General features: G+C 37.2%; 4 protein-coding genes across 4 annotated transcripts; 3 read left to right on the top strand and 1 right to left on the bottom strand.

Moving 5' to 3' along the window:
- Positions 1 to 598: 598 nt before the first annotated feature.
- On the top strand, positions 599 to 3,930 carry rnf180b (ring finger protein 180b; the record flags this gene model as incomplete). Its single annotated transcript, XM_052537966.1, is given in 5 exon segments — positions 599 to 735; positions 737 to 1,259; positions 2,420 to 2,633; positions 2,941 to 3,083; positions 3,766 to 3,930. Coding segments are annotated over 5 exon segments (1,182 nt in total), but the record flags the coding sequence as incomplete, so codon positions are not given.
- Positions 3,541 to 7,822, top strand: rgs7bpb (regulator of G protein signaling 7 binding protein b). The gene is made up of 6 exons (XM_052537111.1): positions 3,541 to 4,124; positions 5,035 to 5,201; positions 5,292 to 5,422; positions 5,681 to 5,825; positions 6,938 to 7,008; positions 7,130 to 7,822. Exons 1-6 carry the CDS (start codon positions 3,975 to 3,977, stop codon positions 7,216 to 7,218), a joined length of 753 nt encoding a protein of 250 aa, XP_052393071.1. The 5' UTR covers positions 3,541 to 3,974; the 3' UTR covers positions 7,219 to 7,822.
- A 1,623-nt stretch (positions 7,823 to 9,445) lies between these two features.
- c6 (complement component 6) lies at positions 9,446 to 11,077 on the top strand. Its single transcript, XM_052537110.1, is given in 6 exon segments — positions 9,446 to 10,079; positions 10,081 to 10,119; positions 10,121 to 10,208; positions 10,287 to 10,384; positions 10,512 to 10,744; positions 10,852 to 11,077. Coding segments are annotated over 6 exon segments (819 nt in total). The 5' UTR covers positions 9,446 to 9,900; the 3' UTR covers positions 11,034 to 11,077.
- A 629-nt stretch (positions 11,078 to 11,706) lies between these two features.
- Positions 11,707 to 19,348, bottom strand: c7b (complement component 7b). Its single transcript, XM_052537109.1, has 18 exons — positions 19,251 to 19,348; positions 18,480 to 18,544; positions 18,312 to 18,387; positions 18,073 to 18,214; positions 17,461 to 17,602; positions 17,231 to 17,369; positions 17,012 to 17,146; positions 16,676 to 16,919; positions 15,978 to 16,091; positions 15,705 to 15,871; positions 15,383 to 15,611; positions 14,558 to 14,729; positions 14,386 to 14,473; positions 14,133 to 14,265; positions 13,251 to 13,439; positions 13,083 to 13,176; positions 12,788 to 12,969; positions 11,707 to 11,997 (listed from the first exon to the last, which is right to left on the bottom strand). Exons 2-18 carry the CDS (start codon positions 18,542 to 18,544, stop codon positions 11,828 to 11,830), a joined length of 2,481 nt encoding a protein of 826 aa, XP_052393069.1. The 5' UTR covers positions 19,251 to 19,348; the 3' UTR covers positions 11,707 to 11,827.
- Between the last annotated feature and the right edge of the window lie 41 nt (positions 19,349 to 19,389).

Below are 19,389 nucleotides of genomic sequence, written 5' to 3'. Positions count from 1 at the left end.
GTTGTCTTGCCCTGGCAACCAAAAACACACTCCTTTTGTGACATTTCGCGATGCTCTCTCTCTGATCAGTGAATGATTGTCTGTGCTCAGCCTCTCAGTGCTCTGCTATACGGGAGCGCGTGGTCTTCTGGCAGACGTGCCCTTAGGACCCATATAAGGAAATTCCCCTCCATCTAACGTCACACAGAGCCAGACTCGAAAAAAACTTTCCGAAACTTGTGACAAACCGGAAGGAGTATTTTTGGAACAGAAATACTCCTTCAAACGTACAACTTAATTTTTGAAACTTTGTCCATGTTTAGCATGGGAATCCAACTCTTTAACAGTGTAAAAAACTCAGTATGCATGAAATAGCATTTCACCCCCCCATCCCCCCCCCCCCCCTTAAGTGACAATGCTTTATACTAATACAGGTAAGGAAGGATGCAGCCACATGCAGTGTGTGGCATTTGAATTTTGAATCTTTGCCAGATTGCATTTTTGCAAGTGTTGATCAGGTAATGTTACAGAATTTTTATTTTTAATTTCTTTATTTTTAATTTTTTTTTATGAACGCAATTTGGGCTGGTGACATCTGGAAGTGATATATTCTGATTAAACGTGCATTTCTTTGCAGGCCAATTGGACAGTGGGGAAATTAAACTGTCAGTACCGTGGAGCTCGCTTAGGAGGCTTTAATTTTGTAAATTGCTCCAAATGCTCCAGTGGACATGATATGACTGTGCGTCTCAGTAAGTCGTGTTGACCAGGATTTAAAACCTCCGGTTCATTTGACAAGACTAGGAAGGACTAGAGAACAACCTGTGAGGAAGGAGAATGAGGTGGAGTCTCTCCCTCAGACAATAAGCTTATCCTCATCTCCTTCCTCAGCCCTCAACTTCTCCTGTACTGTGTCCCATGTAGCCTCTCTCGAAACTGAACTTGAGGTTGAGTCAAGTGAAGAACCACAGATTCTTGAGATTGTTGGGAGAGGAGCAGATGTTTCTTTACCTTATGAATTGCCACCACAGCTGTCTGATTATCTGGAGACCTTAGAGGAATGGCAAGTGCATTCCGCTTCCCAGAGCAGAGCCTCTCTGGACAGAGATGTGAATCCAGAGGAGGTCAGATTTAGAGTGATGGAAGAGCCATCAATAAACATCTCACCCGACCTAGAACCAAAGCTTTCCAAAAGAGTGAAGAACCGCCTGAAAAGTCTAAGAAGGAAGTAGAGGAAGAAGGAACGTTGGATGCAAAGACAACAGGAGGAAAAATATCTGGTGAGATGTTTTAAAGTCGTGAGTGGTGCCAAAGTCTTTCTCGCTTTGTTCTTATGTGTGAAGTTAACAACTACCAAGAAAGGCCAGACAGTATTCAGAATTTAGGAAATGGCTTTGTTAAATTCAATTAAATCAATTTGGCTCCTCCTCAGGATGTTGTATAATTGTATAATTATGGCTCTTTATTCCCTGACATGCATTTTCTTCTGAAATAATTATATGTTTTTCATAACACAAACTTTAGACATTTTAAAACATTATACCAATTGTTTTAAACAGTGTCCAACAGTATTCTGTTTTTGGATAACTTTATAAAAGTAATTATCAACAATAAAGTTTGTGTGATTGCAATTCTAAACATAATGTCAACTCTATAATTATTTGCAACCTTCTTAAATATGAACAAAAATTGAAATATATATCACTAAAAATATATTATCTAAATTAAAAAATATATATATAATTGATCAGTCCTTCAGGCAAAATAAATGTTCTAAAAAAGGGATTCCAATTACATCATTCCCCTGTGACATCACTATAGCTGTGGTGTGAACTTCCCTATTCTTGTAGAATTATAATGGTTATTAAAACTTTTGAAATATTGTTACATGTAAGCATTTGGCAGATGATTTTATACAAAGTGACTTCCATTGCATTCAGTGTGCATTCAGTTTTATCAGTTCACGTTGTTCCCTGGAAATTGAACCCATGTCTTTGGCATTGCTTGCTGCATACTCTACTGTTTGAGCTACAGAAAAAATATAGTTGTGGACCTTGGGGTGAATGGGCCTATATGTTTTTTTTTTTTCTTCCTCATTTGAATTACAATTCTGCATCTTGTTTGCTTCCTCAGTTCTGAATGCTACACAGCTCTAGTTTTAAATGTGTGAGGTGTTAGACGAACAATAAATTGATTTGAGCTGTTAAGTAAGGAGTTCTATTGTACTAAAAAGAGTTCTGGCAAAGTACCAATAATAGATCTGTGGATCAGAACAGACATAAAACCACATAATAGCCTGCTGCAAGAATCCTGAGGATCTGAATAAGCCATTCACAGCTGCATTTGGCTCTTCCAACAGGTTTCATTTTGCTGTAGTATATATATTTTTAATCTAGCGTTTCAGTTCTTCATTGTTTTATGCATTGCTTCTATCTGTCAGGCTATGAAATGGGACCTAACGGGCAGCGATGATGAAGAGAGGAAGGGATACACATGTGCTGTGTGTTTAGACGTATATTACAGCCCTTACAAGTGCCATCCTTGCAGTCATGTGTTCTGTGAGCCCTGTTTGAGAACTCTGGCTAAGAACAGGCCAAATAATACCCTCTGTCCACTCTGTAGGACCCTCATATCCCATGTGCTCTTTCAGGAAGGTTAGTCGAACAGATAAACTCATAAAAATGATTAAAAAAAATGTCAAATCATATAATTGGGAAGAACTTTATGTCACCACCTTATGAACCTCTTGTTTCAGAGCTTAATAAAACTTTTTTGCTTCCCAAAAGTGTATCAGTCAACACACAAGACTTTTCAGAAAACCAACTATTCCAAGTGGCCCCTGCCCAACTGTCCAAAGCATTTCCACATCTTTTGGGGTTTGTCATATGTCATTTGACACTAGGCATAATAAAGTTTTTATTACAAGTTGCAAATTTATTTCATTGTTCTTTGCCATTTCAGGATTTCAGAGACACGGAGGACCTGCCAGTCGCCGGCAATTTCCCCACAGAGCATTTGGCCTGGATGCATTGGATCTGGGGGACATGTGGGGCTGGCCATTTGACATCGACTTTGTTATCATCTCCATCCACTCTCTGCACTGGGTGATGGCGTTCCTCATCTTTTGTGGCCTCTTTTTGCTACTTCCTCCTCCTCTGATGTATTAAATCTCACTTTGCTGTGCTGGACAAAATGTTGTTGACAGGACATCTCATCAAGTGCCTCATACTTTTATTTCAATGTTGCCTTAAAATATGATGAAATATTAAAATGCTTTTCTTCCTGTGGGAATCATTTGTGTGTTTTAGGTCTCACAGGGTTTGTGCAATACATAGCTATCACGTTAAGCAATTACCTAAATATCATATGTCTATTTGACCTGTAAACGGTATAATGCAGTAGAAAATAAAAAAAGCAATAATTCAGGGTATAAAGCTTTGTTCGTCTGTACACTTGAAAAAGCTGACTCTTTTTCATTTGCTATTGGAGCGTTTAGATGCTTTAAAAACATTATTTTGGGGGGTATTTTGTGTGACAACCTAACTACGTATTGTTTTCTAATTAGTGTCTTTAAAGGTGTTTTAACAGTTTCAAAAAGGGGTTTGGACTTAGCCTACTGCAGTTCTTTGTCCAACATTACCAAAATATCAAGCAGTGATAGAATGTTTGAGACGGCGCTTACAAATAAAATCATGACTATTTATTTTTCCTCACACAAAGCAATTGTGTTTCTTCGACGAACATGTCGTTTCATGGATCTTAAAGCCCGCAGCTGTGGTGTTCCAGCGGCGCTCGGCCCTCGACAGGGGTGAAGGTGACTCGCCTGTTGGTGCGGGAGATGCAGAGGAAGCATCGCGGACGCTCGCTCGGCTCCGTCACATCACTCTAATCATCGAAACAATCGGCATCCAAGGCTCGACCTCTCCTTCTCATCGAGGACAGACGGATTAAAGACATTTTCTTATTGAGGAGGTTTTATTCGTGGATGCGTATGCATGTGTTCTGCACCGAACGGGCGAAAGAACCGCCCCAGATCCGCAGCCAACATTTTTCAAATCGGCAAGACTTCGGTGAGGGATCCGGAACGCCGAGAGAGCACCGAGAGCACGCGGAAAGCTCAGCGGGCGATGGATGACTGTAGAACGGTGAGAGTGCTTTTGGACAACCGCCGTCACTCTAATGCGGATGCTATTTTTGGAAAGTCTTTTTTTTTTGTTTTTGTCTAAACATTTAGCTTATTGTCAATTATATGCAAATCGACAGGTTTAGCTTTAACAGTATTTGCGAATAATTGCAGTAAGTCTGTAGCCCATCGAAATTGATACTAACACATACTAAATGACAACGTCCTGGGGATGTGGTGTGCCTATTGAAATGATTAATTATTGGATCTCTGCTTGTGAATTCCTAACAAGGCAGTTGGTGTCATTATGTTTATCATTTGCTATTTGTGTTTTCATATTGCACCATTGTTTAGAAATTACATTCCTCTCTTAGACTGATTCCTCCCCACAACCCCATGTGTTGCTATGTGGCATCTAGATGATGACAGCTAAACTCGTGTTTACCCTGCTGGAAAATCCAGTTTAAGCTGCTAGCTGTGTTTTGGAACACTGGTTTCTAGTTAATTCAAAATGAACAACCAGCTATTATGTTCCAAATGACAGCTTGATCAGGCTTGTTGCTAAAAGGGATACAGCTACAGTCTGAAAATAACAATAACTTAAACTTGCTACCTATTAGATTGTGTTTTATTAACATCTACTCCTACCCCAACCCGAAGGCTAACCTCACAATAATGCAAATACTGTAACTAATTGTTGTTCAGCGTGACAAAAATGATGCAATATTGATGTGCGCATGCCCAGTAGGACAATCTTGTAGTAGATGTATCCCTTCTAGCCCTAACCCTTGACCAGCTGGTAACTGGTTTGGTGCTGGTCCAAGATGGTCTACCAACCAAACCACCTACCTATCCAAAACATGGCCGGTAGCTAAATCTACACACATTGATTTTCTAAAAATAGACTGAGCAAGATTTGTCTCAATTTTTAGACCGTTCAGGAGTTCAACACTCTTGTGGCTCTCCATCGTGAGCAGGTCATCTCCATAGGCGAGAATACAATCGACTGTCCTTCTTTAAGGGCTCAGATGCACAAGACTCGAATTAAAGGATGCGCTGTAGCCCAGGCTGCCTATCAAAACCTCATCGCAATCTCTGGGTAAGCATGTATGTTAGAAAAGCCGTGTAGTTTTGAGAACACGGCTGTAAGATGAAATTTAATGTGGTTTTCTCTCTATGCTTGTCTTAGGCCAGAGGATGGCGAAATCCACCCAGAAATATGCCGATTGTTCATCCAGCTTCAGTGCTGCCTGGAGATGTACATTACAGAGATGCTCAAGTCTATGTGTCTGTTGGGTGTTCTGCAGCTCCATAGGAAAGGTGTTGTGTCAATGACAGCCAGCAGAGGACAGCAGATTCTTTACATAAGCAGACATGAGTACATACAGTTATGGTGAAATAATACTGACAGTTTGAAGGTGGCAGGGATGGCACAATAAATGCATAAAACAGCACTTTTGAGCATTCATTTGTTTTGGTTATTGTAAGCAAAAAAAGAAAGAAAAAAAGAAAACACACAGACAAAAAACGCACAACTTTATAAAAGCATCTTGCCCTGTTTTGTTTCACTTGCTTCAGGAAATGATGTGTGTCCAGAGCCAAACATGGACTGCAAGATCGACGAAAGCTCTGATGTGCCGATGCTGGATGATCGATCATCGTCACCTGTGGATTTCCCACAGGATTCCTGGGTCGTGTGCACAGACATTGAGAATATAGAGCGGTAACAAACAAACAAACAGGATGAATAGATTAGCAAAGATAGCTTCCAATTTTTCCAAATTAATTTACTTTATAGGGATATAAACCTACCAAAGTCCCTTTAAGATGAGTCATTTCACTCATCGGCCATCTTTGAAACGCCTCTAGGGCATGCAAAGTGCAGCTCCTATCTCTTTGAATGTGGAAACATCAAATTCTACAAAAAAAAAATTGTTCACTAATTTCAAATTTGAAATCACTAATGAAATCTGACAACTGCCTCAAAAATGTTGTTTGTTATACTACAATAGCGTTAAAAAAAGCTTATTTTTCAGGCAAGTCTTAGTGTTTGTCTCAGAAAGCTGTTTCTATAGCAACAGCAGCTGCAGTGATGCTATGACTTTACAGATTAACCATTGGCTCTTTTACTCAGAAGGCGGGGCTTCCCTTGATAGAGTGGCCAGATTAAGCATTGCATTTTCCCCAATATCTAAACAAGCTACAATTAAAATGTTGGGCGTCAGTATTTATTTATTCTTTGAGAACAAAATGTACTTTATTATTCATCAAGGACGCATAAAATTTATCAAAGGTGACAGTAAATGCATTTAGAATGTTACCGATTTTTATTTCAGACTAATGTATAAATAATTGCTGAAAAAAAATATATATTTATATCCCGTGGTTTCCACCATATATATTGCAGCACACATTTTTTACATTGATAATAATCAGAAATGTTTGAGTACCAAATTAGCATCTTGGAATGATTTCTGTAGGATCCATGAGACCCTAAAAACTGAAGTAAGTTTACTGAAAATTCAGCTTTGCCATCACAGGATAAAAAAAAAAAAAAAATTAAAATAGAAAACACTTAAAAATTTAGTAATACTTCACAATACTCCTGATTTTACTGTATTTTTAATCAAGTAAAATCAACCTTGGTGAGCAGAATCGACTTCTTTAAAACATTTAATTTAAGTATTTTTAAAAAAAATCTAAAATTTTAAATGATGATGTATATAAAATGCTTGTCCACCAATTTAATGGAGTCCTTAATTACTTGACTTGTACTATAAATCCTATTAACTGTAATCTCAATTGACATCCTATGTTGTGAAATTTCTTTCTCAGTGATATGCGAGAAATGAGAAACCTTCTAAGCAAACTCAGGGAGACAATGCCTTTGCCACTGAAAAATCAAGGTGCGTCTCTAAATCTTTTTGCAAAGTATTCTCACATAATAAGAGTTTTTATACCTTCCAATAATATGATCACAGCCAGAAATGTGTTTATTTTTTAAATGCTGCGATTTCATGTGTATAGATGACAGCAGTCTGCTAAATCTGACTCCTTATCCACTGGTGAGGCAGAGGAAGAGGCGATGCAGGCTTTGTTGCCTTGTGTCTGGCTGAACCTTCAATACGCTCAAGTCTTCTTTTCTGATCATTGATCAATTCACGCTTCACTCATCTCCTTCGTGTCTCTGGAACTGTTTTGCTAATGTAACTTGTCCCTGGACAGTGTCAGACTACTTAATCCCTTGTTGGAGGACAGAATCCAGACTCAAAACCCCATCTATTTAGATTTAAGCAAAATGAATTGTCTATTTTTAGTTTCCAAGTGGTTCATACTTTTTCGTGTGCTGTGAAATCATATGATTGCACCAAAAAAGCAAAAGAATGAAGTAAAATGAGATTTGTCTCTGATTTTTCTTTATCATAATCATGGAGTTTGTTGTCAGTGAAAGGACACATTTAGTAATAGGATTGCTGTATTTCATCTTCTTGCTTCTTGCTTTTCTTTTATATAAATGTAGTCACTGTGCAATGCTTTTAATTTAGTCTTCCATAAAGAGGAAATGTTGTAAAAATTATATTAGTCATTTTAAGGGCACAAGAGCGCTCTGCACTAAAGCCATTGTATTTCATTCTAAGCTTGAAACAAATAAAACACAATAAAATTCACTATGTATATAATACAAAAACAATTGTAAATAAAACATTGTATTTATTATAATTGATTTTAAAGATGTATTTTTCATTTATCCATTCAAGACAGGTTTGTGTGAATGCATATCTCAGTTAAATGAGAGTTTGCAGCATGATTTTTGCTCCTCATGTTGGGTGTCTAGAAAGTATGCATAGTTACAGCTGAAATAAGCTATATGTCATTTTATAAGGATAATAAAGTTTTTTTTTTAAATTATAATTGTGTTTTATTGTTGCCTACAGTTATTGGCATTGAGGTTTTTGCCTATAAAATGAACCCTAAATAAGGACCAAAGTGATTATGAAAAATTAAGATAAAGTGCAAAAGAGATCTTTTGGCATGAAGGCAGTAACTTTCTTCTGTAATAATATGTCTTGCACCCAGCTCACTCAGAATGGTCAATAGCAAAATATAATGTTCTACATCAATGCAAGTGATATTTACAGTCATGTTTGGTGTCATTTGAATTGTCCCAAGGCGACCAGTACAATGGTCTCAATCTGACAATATAAAGGTAATAGAAGCACAAATTTACTCTTTAATTTATTTAAGGCTTGTGTTTTAAGTTATATAAACCCAGTTTGAAATGCACATGTCCACTTCAGGGTCAATTGTAAAAACAGCAGAGACATGTATCACATCGGTGCAAGGAGGTAGCTGTAGATTTTGAGGTTAGGAAGAGAAACCTGTAAAACATTTGGGGGTACAAAATACCCTTTTATTCAAAAGAATCGCAAATGAAGTTGAAATGAATAGGTACAATAATTAACTGTAATCAGATACATATTGATTTGTCAATGTCTTATCTAGCTTTTGCCTTTAGTGAATCTGGTGCGTTGCTTCTCTTGTGCTCTGACAAAGAGATGGCATAGTTTGCTGGAAGAGTACCAGACCGAATTTGATTCCTGCAAATGTGCCCCCAGCCCAAAAAATACTTGGCCTGCTCTTTCTGGAGTGCATTTGTATTTGCCAGACTGGGACCTATGGACCAGACTATGAGAAACGAGCCCAGGACTACACTGCAGGTTCACATGGATGTCTAGGAATATCTGTATGAAATAAAATGCAATAATAAATATATAAGAATTTATTAATATTAATACATCACTGCATAAAAAAAAAAAAATTATAATTAAAAAAGGTGCCAGTAATAAAGTCTTTCCACATCTCGCAGACGAAGTTGATGGGCTCTGGAGTTGCTGGAGCTCTTGGAGTACTTGTGACTTGTGAGAAGCATCGCTCATTTACCTCTAACAACCCTGGACCGCAGTAAGACAGACTCTGCCAAGGCCCTGAGAAACAGGTGGAGTAATGTACAGTACCATCTCCATTTTCCAGACATGAGTGCCCTGTCTTGTCTGTAGACTACAAGCAGAGGTGTCAATCACTAAAACTACATGTGTGAATGCATATAAATTTGTTCTTTCCTTCATTCTATTGTTGATGAATTTGCATAGTTCTAAATTAGGTAATGTGTGCCTGCAGCTAGTCATTTGCATGCAATCCATGCAATCTCACATCTCTCTTCTGTTCTCTGGTGCTCTATCACACACATACACACACACACACACTCCCATGTGATTGTACATGTGATTGTGATTTAGAAATCTTATATAACAGCTGTGCATATGTCTATACGGGTTGCTTTTTTAGTTTATTGATCCTCAGACAAAATATTTTGGCCATTTTGTTTAGTTGTAAAATTTCTAATAATATATATTTTCAAAAAAGGATAGTCCAACAAAAAATCTATGATTTACTCACCCTCATGTCATTACAAACCTATATGATTTCCTATCTTATGGAAAATACAAAAGATATTTTGAAGAGTGTTGGTAGCAGTTTTGGTTCCCATTGACTTCCATTATATTTTTTGTCCATAAATGGAAGTCAGTGAGACCCAAAACTGCTTGGTTATCAAAATTTCCTTTTGTGTTCTGCAGAAGATAGAAACTCGTACAAATTTGTAACAATTTCAGGGCGAGTAAGTGATGACATTAATTACAAATAATTACTTTTGAATGATTAATAATTAATATTTAATTATTAATATTTGCATGTAGTTTCAATTGGCTCACAATTGTATTGTAAAGGTATGCATTTAAATGCATTTTTTTATGGATGAAGCACAATTTCATGCACAATGTGACATGTCTTTCACAGGCAAAATGTGTGCATTAATGATTTATATTATATTATTTATTATAATGACTTTGAGTCAAGTTCCAGAAAAGGTTTTCTCCAAACCCACAGTACCTGATGGCATGACGATATACCCAGAAAAATGAGTTACAAGTTGGAAGTGACATCATGCTGTCCTGCATGTGGCTTGGGCTCTTCAGGGCATCAATATCACACGTGTGGGAAGAGTCTTGTTTGGGAGCCAAGTATCCCACACAACCCATTCACAAAGCATCCTTGAGTATAAGTGATATTCTTTCACAATCATATCTTTAGCTCCTTTGATGCAAACACTATTGAATATTATTCTGCAGATAAACCCTTTGTCCCAGGCAGCATCTGTAAACTTGGAGAGATGCATGATGGGACTAAATGCGTCTGCATGTCCAAAGAGAAATGCAGGTATGAATTTGTCCCAGATTTATTTTGTCAATAGTTTCAAGTTTGTGTACAATAATTACTTATGCTGTGGTCTATTGGGAAACTTTACAATTAAGTATTTTGACCATGTGTTTGTGTATCCTGCGGAAATTACAGCAGATTTCTGTGTCTTTGACGCTGACAAGGAGACTGCTATTATGATATCCCTCTGTGCTTTCCATGCTGACCGTTGTCATGGAGACAGGTTATACTTTATGAATAATGGACTGTGCAAAACTGACGCAGGCAGTCCGGACTGGGCCAAATTCAGGGCCAACATATCTAAGCAGAGCTCAGCGCAGGAGCCCTGTGGTTCAGACACCAGTTACGAGTGGGAGACATGCTCAGGTACAGATCTGATCAATCCAAATCCTTAAGTAATGTATTATTTCAGAATCATAGCATCTTTGAATTGTACTCAATTTAAATAATCCAGCATTGTCTTTTCTTTTTAGTATCAAAAATATGCGAGTGCAAAATCCTCAGAGAATATTCAAAAGATGAGAAGCAAATGTACTGCCTGAAAATTGTGAAAATTTTAAGCACACCGAGCTTGAATCTGTGCTTCATGGCTGCCATGAAGTGCAGCAAGATGGAGTTTGAGCTTCTGCATGAAGGTCCTTGCACAAGTTCCTAACTGTACACCAATGAAGAAATTTATGCTGAAATGCTCACTCATTATTGATTGTGGCGAGTGGGGCGGGGCCGAGAGGCGTGGGAACGAGGAGTGAGGCCAGGTGTAGTGATTGGAGATGAGCTACACCTGAGCCCCACCGCTAGTATCGAGTCCCACGTAGGAGATGGAAGGATATAAAACTGGAGCGACGACCGTGAAGGACGAGAGAGGACCAGGCCTGGGACATTATTTTATGTTTTGGTTTTTATTTGTGCGCGTCAGTCGCTGTGAGGGGCTGACGCGCTGTTTTGTGTTTATTTTGAATAATTAAAATGAGTTTTGATTGTGCGCCGGTTCCCGCCTCCTTCTTCCCGATGAATATGGAGATTTGTTTGTTACATTGATTTATACAAATAACACATTATTGCTTTATAGCCACTTACAGCATGCTATTCAGTTTTTTTTTGTTTTAGCAACCTGGATATTGATTTGGAACAGCACAATAAAATGTTATCAAACTTTCAGATGTGTTTTTGTATTTTCATCTGTTAAAGCTTAAGTATATATTTTTGCAACATTAAAATACTTTCTTCCATCCCAGCAAATGCAGAGACAAATAAAAATAAGCCCTTTTTATGTTGATTACACTGAAAAGTGTAAATGTGAGTTTGATCCACTTGTCAATCACATTGCCCACAATTTAAGAACCGTTTTATTAATGAATGTGCACTTATTTACAATATTTTTTTACATATTACTACACATTAAAGTAAAAAAAAATCATATAGTTGCAACAAGCAATTGAAAGAAGTTGTTTATGCCGGACAATCCCCAATGCGGAGTACTGTGATGTTTTTGCCTTGACATCTCCAAGCTCCTGCCTCACACTCTGAAACCATCTCAGGAGCTCCGCCCATTAGAGAGACACACAGGTGGGTGGAGTCATCTGAGCAGTCCTCAGGATCTTTACATTCACATTTCGAACCTGGGGATACATTTACGTGTTTTACATACAGTTTTGTTTTTCCGTCTGAAGCATAAGTGAGCATTTGAACCTTCTGTAATAGTTGCATATGAGTCCCTCAGTTGTTCTCCGTGTGAAAAGATGGATCTCAAAATCATACAGTCATTGTTGGAAAGGTTTTAAATCATAGACTGTATAAAAACAGGTTCAAATACATAAAAATGCTAAAAAACAAAAATCTAATAATGTATGGGACCTGAGGAATTTTTCTGAAGAAGATCAGGCAGTTTAACTGTCTTAACAGTATAAAAATGGGACTCATGAACAACTATGACAAAAAAACATGTGGATGTGGATCATCAAGGTAACTGACAGTACTAAGAATCAAGGGTATGCAAACTTTTGAACGAGGTCATCTTTATAAATTCAACTATTATTTTCTCTCTTTAAGAACTTACTAAAAATAACATCCATTTTGTATGAGCCCACTAATTTTTGTAAAATATCATTTAGCAGATTCTCCAAGCTCTATGTAAACTTTTGACCTCAACTGTATACATTTATGCACTTATTTTCAAGCTATGACTTTTTCTGCACAAAAGGGAACAGTTTCAAACCAATGAGATATGACTAAAATGTCAAGAATAAATATATATTCCATATCTGAAATACACTAAGGTGTACACTATTTTTGAAAGATAATGAAAATTATATATATATATAACATTTTACACATTCACACTCATACTGTATGTATACACACCCACTTTTACCCTTTTAAAAAGGTTTTGATGTTTTACAAAAAGCCTACCATCACATGTCTCCCATTCATGGCAGTCCTGACATGATGTGAATTTGGTTTCAGGCCAACTGCATGCACTATCTTGTAGCAAAGTAAATGTTTGCCCCAGACACTGCAAGGCCCCAAGCTGGCAGATGCTCATTCTGTTCACGCGTCCAGGACGCACAGAGCCACAAATCTGGAATGACATCCTGATCAACATCAGACAGAGATTTGACATTAATTCATGCTGCTTTGTATGGCCATTATTCATTTTTGTATCGATAATTGATTTTGTATTCAATATCATAACTAATAAACTTACATGCATTCATATGGCATTTTGCAAACACATTGGCCCTTTGCTGGTTTTTCCCATGGTTTGCAGAACAGGCTTGGTTGACTGGGCACTGCTTCCACTATTCAGAAAAACAATATATGTAATAATTGAACCAAGTGCCTCCATGGTGTTTATTAGGAATCTACAGCCTACCTGGGATGCATCGGACACTCTCAGGTGTTGGATACCAGGTGAGACCAAGACGGCACATGATTTCTGCTTCGCCTTCTTTCTGCATCCCACTTGGACATGACAGGGCCACACTTTCCCCGATCAGATAAGCTTGTTTTGAGGGTGTTGCAATGACATTACTCAGAACAGCTGGAGGATCACATGCTGTTTCTGGTGCACAATGAGAAGAAAATACATTTAAAGAGTGAGTAATCACATAGAAATGCCTTAATAACTGCAGAGCAAAGTTCTGACAACCATCCAAAACACTTCAGATTGACTCATACAGCCAATAAATGAATAAATACTAGACAAAATATATTTTAAATATATGCTAAATATTTGTTGTAAACAGTGAAGCTAAACATATTTTTGAAATTGAACATTCAGCTTTCATATACTTCAAAATGTATTTCAGGGGAAAGAAAAAACATTCCCAGTCTTACAGTACCCTTCATTTACGCTAAATAGAAATTTGGATGGAACAGCTTACTAGAGATCAAAAGTAAATTTATCATATTTGAATCGTTTTTATATATATTGGAACATTGTGTATTATGTTCCTTGCTGATTTTATTAAAATGTTATACGTTCACACAAGTTATATAGACAAATAAAGTTTTCCTTCAAATGTGAAATGTGATTATATTTTCTTGGATTTAAATATATGGAGGGCAAAATGTTTTTAAATGCTTAAAAAAGACATTAAAAAAATGTATTTTCAAAAATATATAACAATGTTATATAATAATATAATAATATATAAAATATATAAAATATAAAATATATACAAATATAAAATTTGAAGATATATATTCTTGTTATATGGGGAATTTTTTTCTTTTGTAGTTTAAAGAATTTTACTTTTGCACTCCATGGGCGATATCCTCCAGGTCAGGTTCTCTGTACACTCAGCGACTGGATTGCCAATGTGATCATGTCCGTCCGTGCAGGTGTACTCAATCTTACTGCCTACTGGATAGGTGTCTTTAGGGTCCTGAATACATGATGGGTGAGATGTAAAACACATGTCTGTTGCAAGTTTTGTGTATTGAAATGGTTTTCACTAATGTGTGTACCCCCCACCCCCAGTTCCCTTCATTAGGGAGACAATTACCAAAACAAATCCATTCATCAAAGGAGGTGGAGATTTACATGTCTTTACTGGTGTCACTGAAGGATCAAAGCAGTGGGGCTCCATCATTCTAGAGTATGAAAAACTGTCATGAGTCTAGGTCTGAAAAAACAAAATCTATATAATTGTTGATCGGTAAGTTTTTGATCCTCACTTGAGGTGTTCAAAATCAGGGTCCTCACAGCTTTTACGCTCTACAGTCTCTCCTATGCAATTCCTGCCTCCATTTCTTGGAGCAGGATTATTACACAAACGAGTCCTTGACTTTTGACCCTGAGAGCACCTACTCCAGGCAGACCAACAGCTCCAGAGTCCTTCAATCACTCCTATAAAGCAGGACATGTTTGACATGTTTGAGACAAGATGAACAGGCTTGTTACTTTCAACAAATAAACTGCTTTCAGTAATATTCTACTCATGTAAAAATTTACACATAAAATGCTGAATAAATGATTTCGCTGCTGACTCTTTAACGTCACAATAAAAAAGGAAATCTTATCTGCATTTATTGTTAATGTGAGTAGTGAGCAGGCTGTATTGAATGTGTTGCAATAAAAATTGGGAAAAAATGATATTGAGCTGTTCACAACAACTGCAGAAGAACAACATTTAATGCAACCGGTGAAAAGCGTCTCATGATCAGATTAGTCATTTTTGTGTGTTAGAATTACAGCATATAGTGTAGATTATTCTGAATCCTTAACAAATTAGTACAAAGTGTAGTCTGATTTCCGAACTAATAACTTATCCACAAGTTGTATTAATGAACAGTTAAAATTCAGCAAAACTGAATAAATCTGACTTACTTAATGAACTACAAGTTTTCATTATTTTCAGAAATTTCTATACCAGAAAAAAACTTTTTGTCTATACAATTACTGACTTGATTGTTCAGATGACTGTGTGCCATGGAAGATACAGATTTGCATTTGAGTTTATCTGTAATATAATAAACAAAAAACAAAACAAAAATTCTTACCTGGCTGTTCTCCAAGGACATGGCCATTCTGGCAGGCATTACCGCTGGTGCCTGGCCTGCACACACAGGTGCACGCACCATTAGTGAGCACAGCCATGCCATTGCTCTGACACGGTCTGCAGTGACAAGGGCTCTGATCCTCCAGATAGGCCTCCAGTGCCCTCTTGAGGTGGAGTTTCTTCAGCCCGGCACATGGCACCTCTTTTACCAATTCAAACAGTGGCCGCAACTAGGAATATTACACCATATAATGAATGCTTCTATACTTACTTTATACTTGTTTTACTATGCAGATGTTTTTGATGTCTTAATTCTGACCTACCTTCTGTTTTATTACTTTAGGGTACTCCTTCACTGATCCAGCCCATTTGGAATACATCTGTTTGTTACTGTCAGGGTTATCCAAGTCTAGAAGACTGAGGCCGGCGATATAAGAGGGATGTCCTCCGATAATGTCTGTTTTTACTGGCATCTTATGATTTCTGTTCTCTGTAAATCATTTCAAAGGGAATGCAGCACAATCTGTCAGGTCGTAACATTCAAGCCTGATATTCAAAGGACATTAATTGACAAAGAATCAGTCACTTAGACTAACCGCTGGAACTCTGAATTGTCTTCATTAGTTTCGTACACGTGGTTTTTTTCTTTTTATAGAAGAGCCGCCGCTTCACACGCGTAATACACTGGTGGAAATCAATATCCGTTCTACCTGCATTAAAAGAAAACTATATTTAACAAAATTAAAGATTCACACATACCTCTTACAAAGGGGTTAATAGGAATTTTGGTGATTAAGGAACTCTAAAATTTGATGGTCATTCTGGCATCCATCAAACAAAATCTGGACTGAAACATGGTCTTGACTAGACTTTTTAATACAAAAATTAAACTTCATTGATGGCTGTGGGCCAAAAGTATGGTGCATTATTTCTGAATATATTATATTAAAATGCATTAAATTTTAAATTAAAAATGAAATAATTAAACAAAAATATAAATAACTTTTGTTGTGGTTTTATATTTAATTTTATATTTAATTTCAATGCAAAAAACAAAAACAAAAAACCTGTTAAAACACAAATATTATTCAGAAATTATACAATTCAGTTACTTTTTTTTCTCTAGTGATATGGCAGGCCAAACTGAACTATGGTCATCGCAGTCCAACGGTTTTGAATTTAAAACCATTAGAAATATTTCTGCCATAATTTAATACCCTGCCCATATAGTTCATATGCCCTTATAGAATATCAAAATTACATTTTAACACAGGAAAAGTGGTAGTTAACATACTCATCTCCATCATATAACTTGCATCCAGCTCCAGCAGGCTGCGATATTGGCCACCCAGAGAGCCCTCTTCCATGTAATGTGTGCCGTAACGCTGTATAAAGAATCTATAGGCTGATGGGTCATATGTGCTGGGCAGGGCCAACAGATCCTTCCAGAAGTCTTCAGATAAAGGGAGGTACTCAGGTGCAGTGTTCTGAAACTGAGCCACCTCGACTTCATTTCTTATTATCAGAAGGTGATACGCCTTTGAGAACGAAAGAACAAAATTTTAAATCTAATCCAATCTTATATTGTTTAGCCTTTTTTACAGTTAAAAAATACTGAATCCGTCATTACCTTGTCCTGTTTCAATTTGTTATGAAAGGTTTTATGATCATGACCTCCTCTAATATTTTTTCTTTCCTCTTCGTGCCTCATGTAGGACCAGGAACTGTTATAGTACTCGTCAGTGAAATCATTTTCAACACTGACCTGAAAGGAAATAATAGAAACTGTTATATTATAATAGCCTATAGCTATCATTTAGTGGAGATGGGCCTATAATTAAAATTTCACCTGAAAGCTATATCTGAGTAGACTCCGTGGAAGTCTGTAGAAATCTCTGTGGTCCCCGCTAAATACTTTCCTGCACTGTCCACCGAAGCTATGAGTGTTGATGACACCGGCTTTCAGCTCACCCGTCAACACATCAAACCTAATGGATGACAAATAACACTGTATTGTATTTGAACATGAATATTATATTTGTACAATTATTTATATTGTGCATAAAAGCCGTATTTTACCCTCTTCCTGTGAGATCAGAGTTGGGCGGTGGCTTTTGCTCATTACACACTATAGTGCCACTGCCACTACAGCGCTGCTCATCTAAACCATCTTCACAATCATGATCCCCATTGCACACCAAAGATGGACTGATGCACTGACCTATAAATAAACAAACCAATGAAAACTGTAAACTGACTGCAAACTGTCCACACAAATTCAATATCACAGCCAGAAAAAAATCACTCTGGATCCCTCTCATCCAAGTTACCCCATCTATGAACTTTTGCCATCTGGCCGGCGCTTCAGAGCCGCAAATCAGTTAAATGTTCCCCACTTATGCAATAAAAATGTGCAATATCCTTATATTTATTTCATTAAAAATGTGCAATATCCTTATATTAATTTGTTACCTCTCCATCCTAGTACATCCCTGCATCTTACTCCGTTCTATTCCATTATGATCTATAGCACAACTGCTTTATACAAATTATTTATTTGGATTTTTTCTGTGTGCTGTTGTTTCTTTGCACCGGAAGCTTATGGCACTAAAATAAATTCCTTTTTTTGCGCAACATACTTGGCAATAAAGTTCTTTCTGATTCTGATTTTGATTCTGAAAAGTGACCTACCAGATGTGCAGCGAAACCTGTTTCCGCATCCGGCCTGTAGAGGGCAGGATTTCTTTGGTGAACAGGGTTGTCTCTGGGTGGCCTCGCCTGTACAAGAGCTGCCTCCAAACTGAGGGAACGTCTCTACGGGACGCATTCGAACCTGAGAGAACCCCCCCATTAGGATGTCAATCATTTATTTGTGGCCACTGTTATACTCTCTAAACCTGCTTCAAACAAAGCTGTGTTTATGTGCTTACTTGTGTCTTGGTACAGCCGTCACACTCTGACCAGTCCCCATACGGTCCCCACCTGCAGTTTACTGGCTGCTCACACCTTTCATAACAAAAGTATGCATAAGAAAGGAAATTAATAATTGCAAAATGTCTAAACATTACTTATTAACTTAATCTTAATGTAGCACTCACCAAATATAAGGCAGAAACGTGAGAAGAACTAATAAACAGGATCTAACGTTAACAGCTGGGCACATCTGAAAACATCATTTATTTTAGAATTATTTAAAGACAGTATATAATTATTGTTTTAGAATACGTTTTTATTTTATTTTATTATGTTTTACTAGTAATTTACTTAAACTTACTTCAGTTGGTTAAGGCAATATTTCTAATATTCGTTTAAGTTTTGAGTCTAAAGTCCCTTTCACTGTGATAACTACAAGTTTTTTTTTTCAGCTGTAAACAACAAGGCCGTTGAATACTGACAGCCAATCAGAATCGACCTGACTTTAAAGCGCTCGAGCATTTAAAGGCAAGCGACAGAAGACAAAAGTGCACGCTCAAATCAAATAAGAGTGCGTTGGTGCGTCCGCTAATTTAGTTATCTTTATCGTTTGTTTTTTGTTGTGAACGGGCCTTAAGTTTTTCATCTAGGTAATATTTTTTATTTTATGTAAATTCCTGAAAACGGTTTAACGACATGTTAAGTTGGCTTGAAGTTGGACGTTCGATATTCGCAAATGTAGGGAGCGTCTCTAATGTACGATACGACACGTTTCTAACCTCAGTAGCATTTTAAGAATGACTTACAGTCATACAGTCAAACACAGCCAACTGTAAAGTGTTCATGTAGGTGTCAACTATAAATGCACACCTTTTAGAATCTAGCCTTGACTACCGTGCCATACTTTGCATTTAATTTATTTTAGCTTTTTTTTTTTTGAGTAAACAGCTTCTTACCTTAATGCTCTAGATGCTGAAGACTAGACAGATTGTGCGTTTTTGCAGATGCAGGGATTGGACCTGCTCATATAGGCTACAGGAGCTTATGACATCATTCTGCCTAGGTCAGGAATTCCCAGCATGACTCAGCTGAGGG

Source organism: Carassius gibelio, chromosome A21 (genome assembly GCF_023724105.1).
Source record: "Carassius gibelio isolate Cgi1373 ecotype wild population from Czech Republic chromosome A21, carGib1.2-hapl.c, whole genome shotgun sequence".
In the NCBI taxonomy this organism is placed as follows: domain Eukaryota; kingdom Metazoa; phylum Chordata; class Actinopteri; order Cypriniformes; family Cyprinidae; genus Carassius; species Carassius gibelio.
Note: the sequence above shows the minus strand (reverse complement) of the source record. Positions and strands in the feature narration are given on the sequence as shown.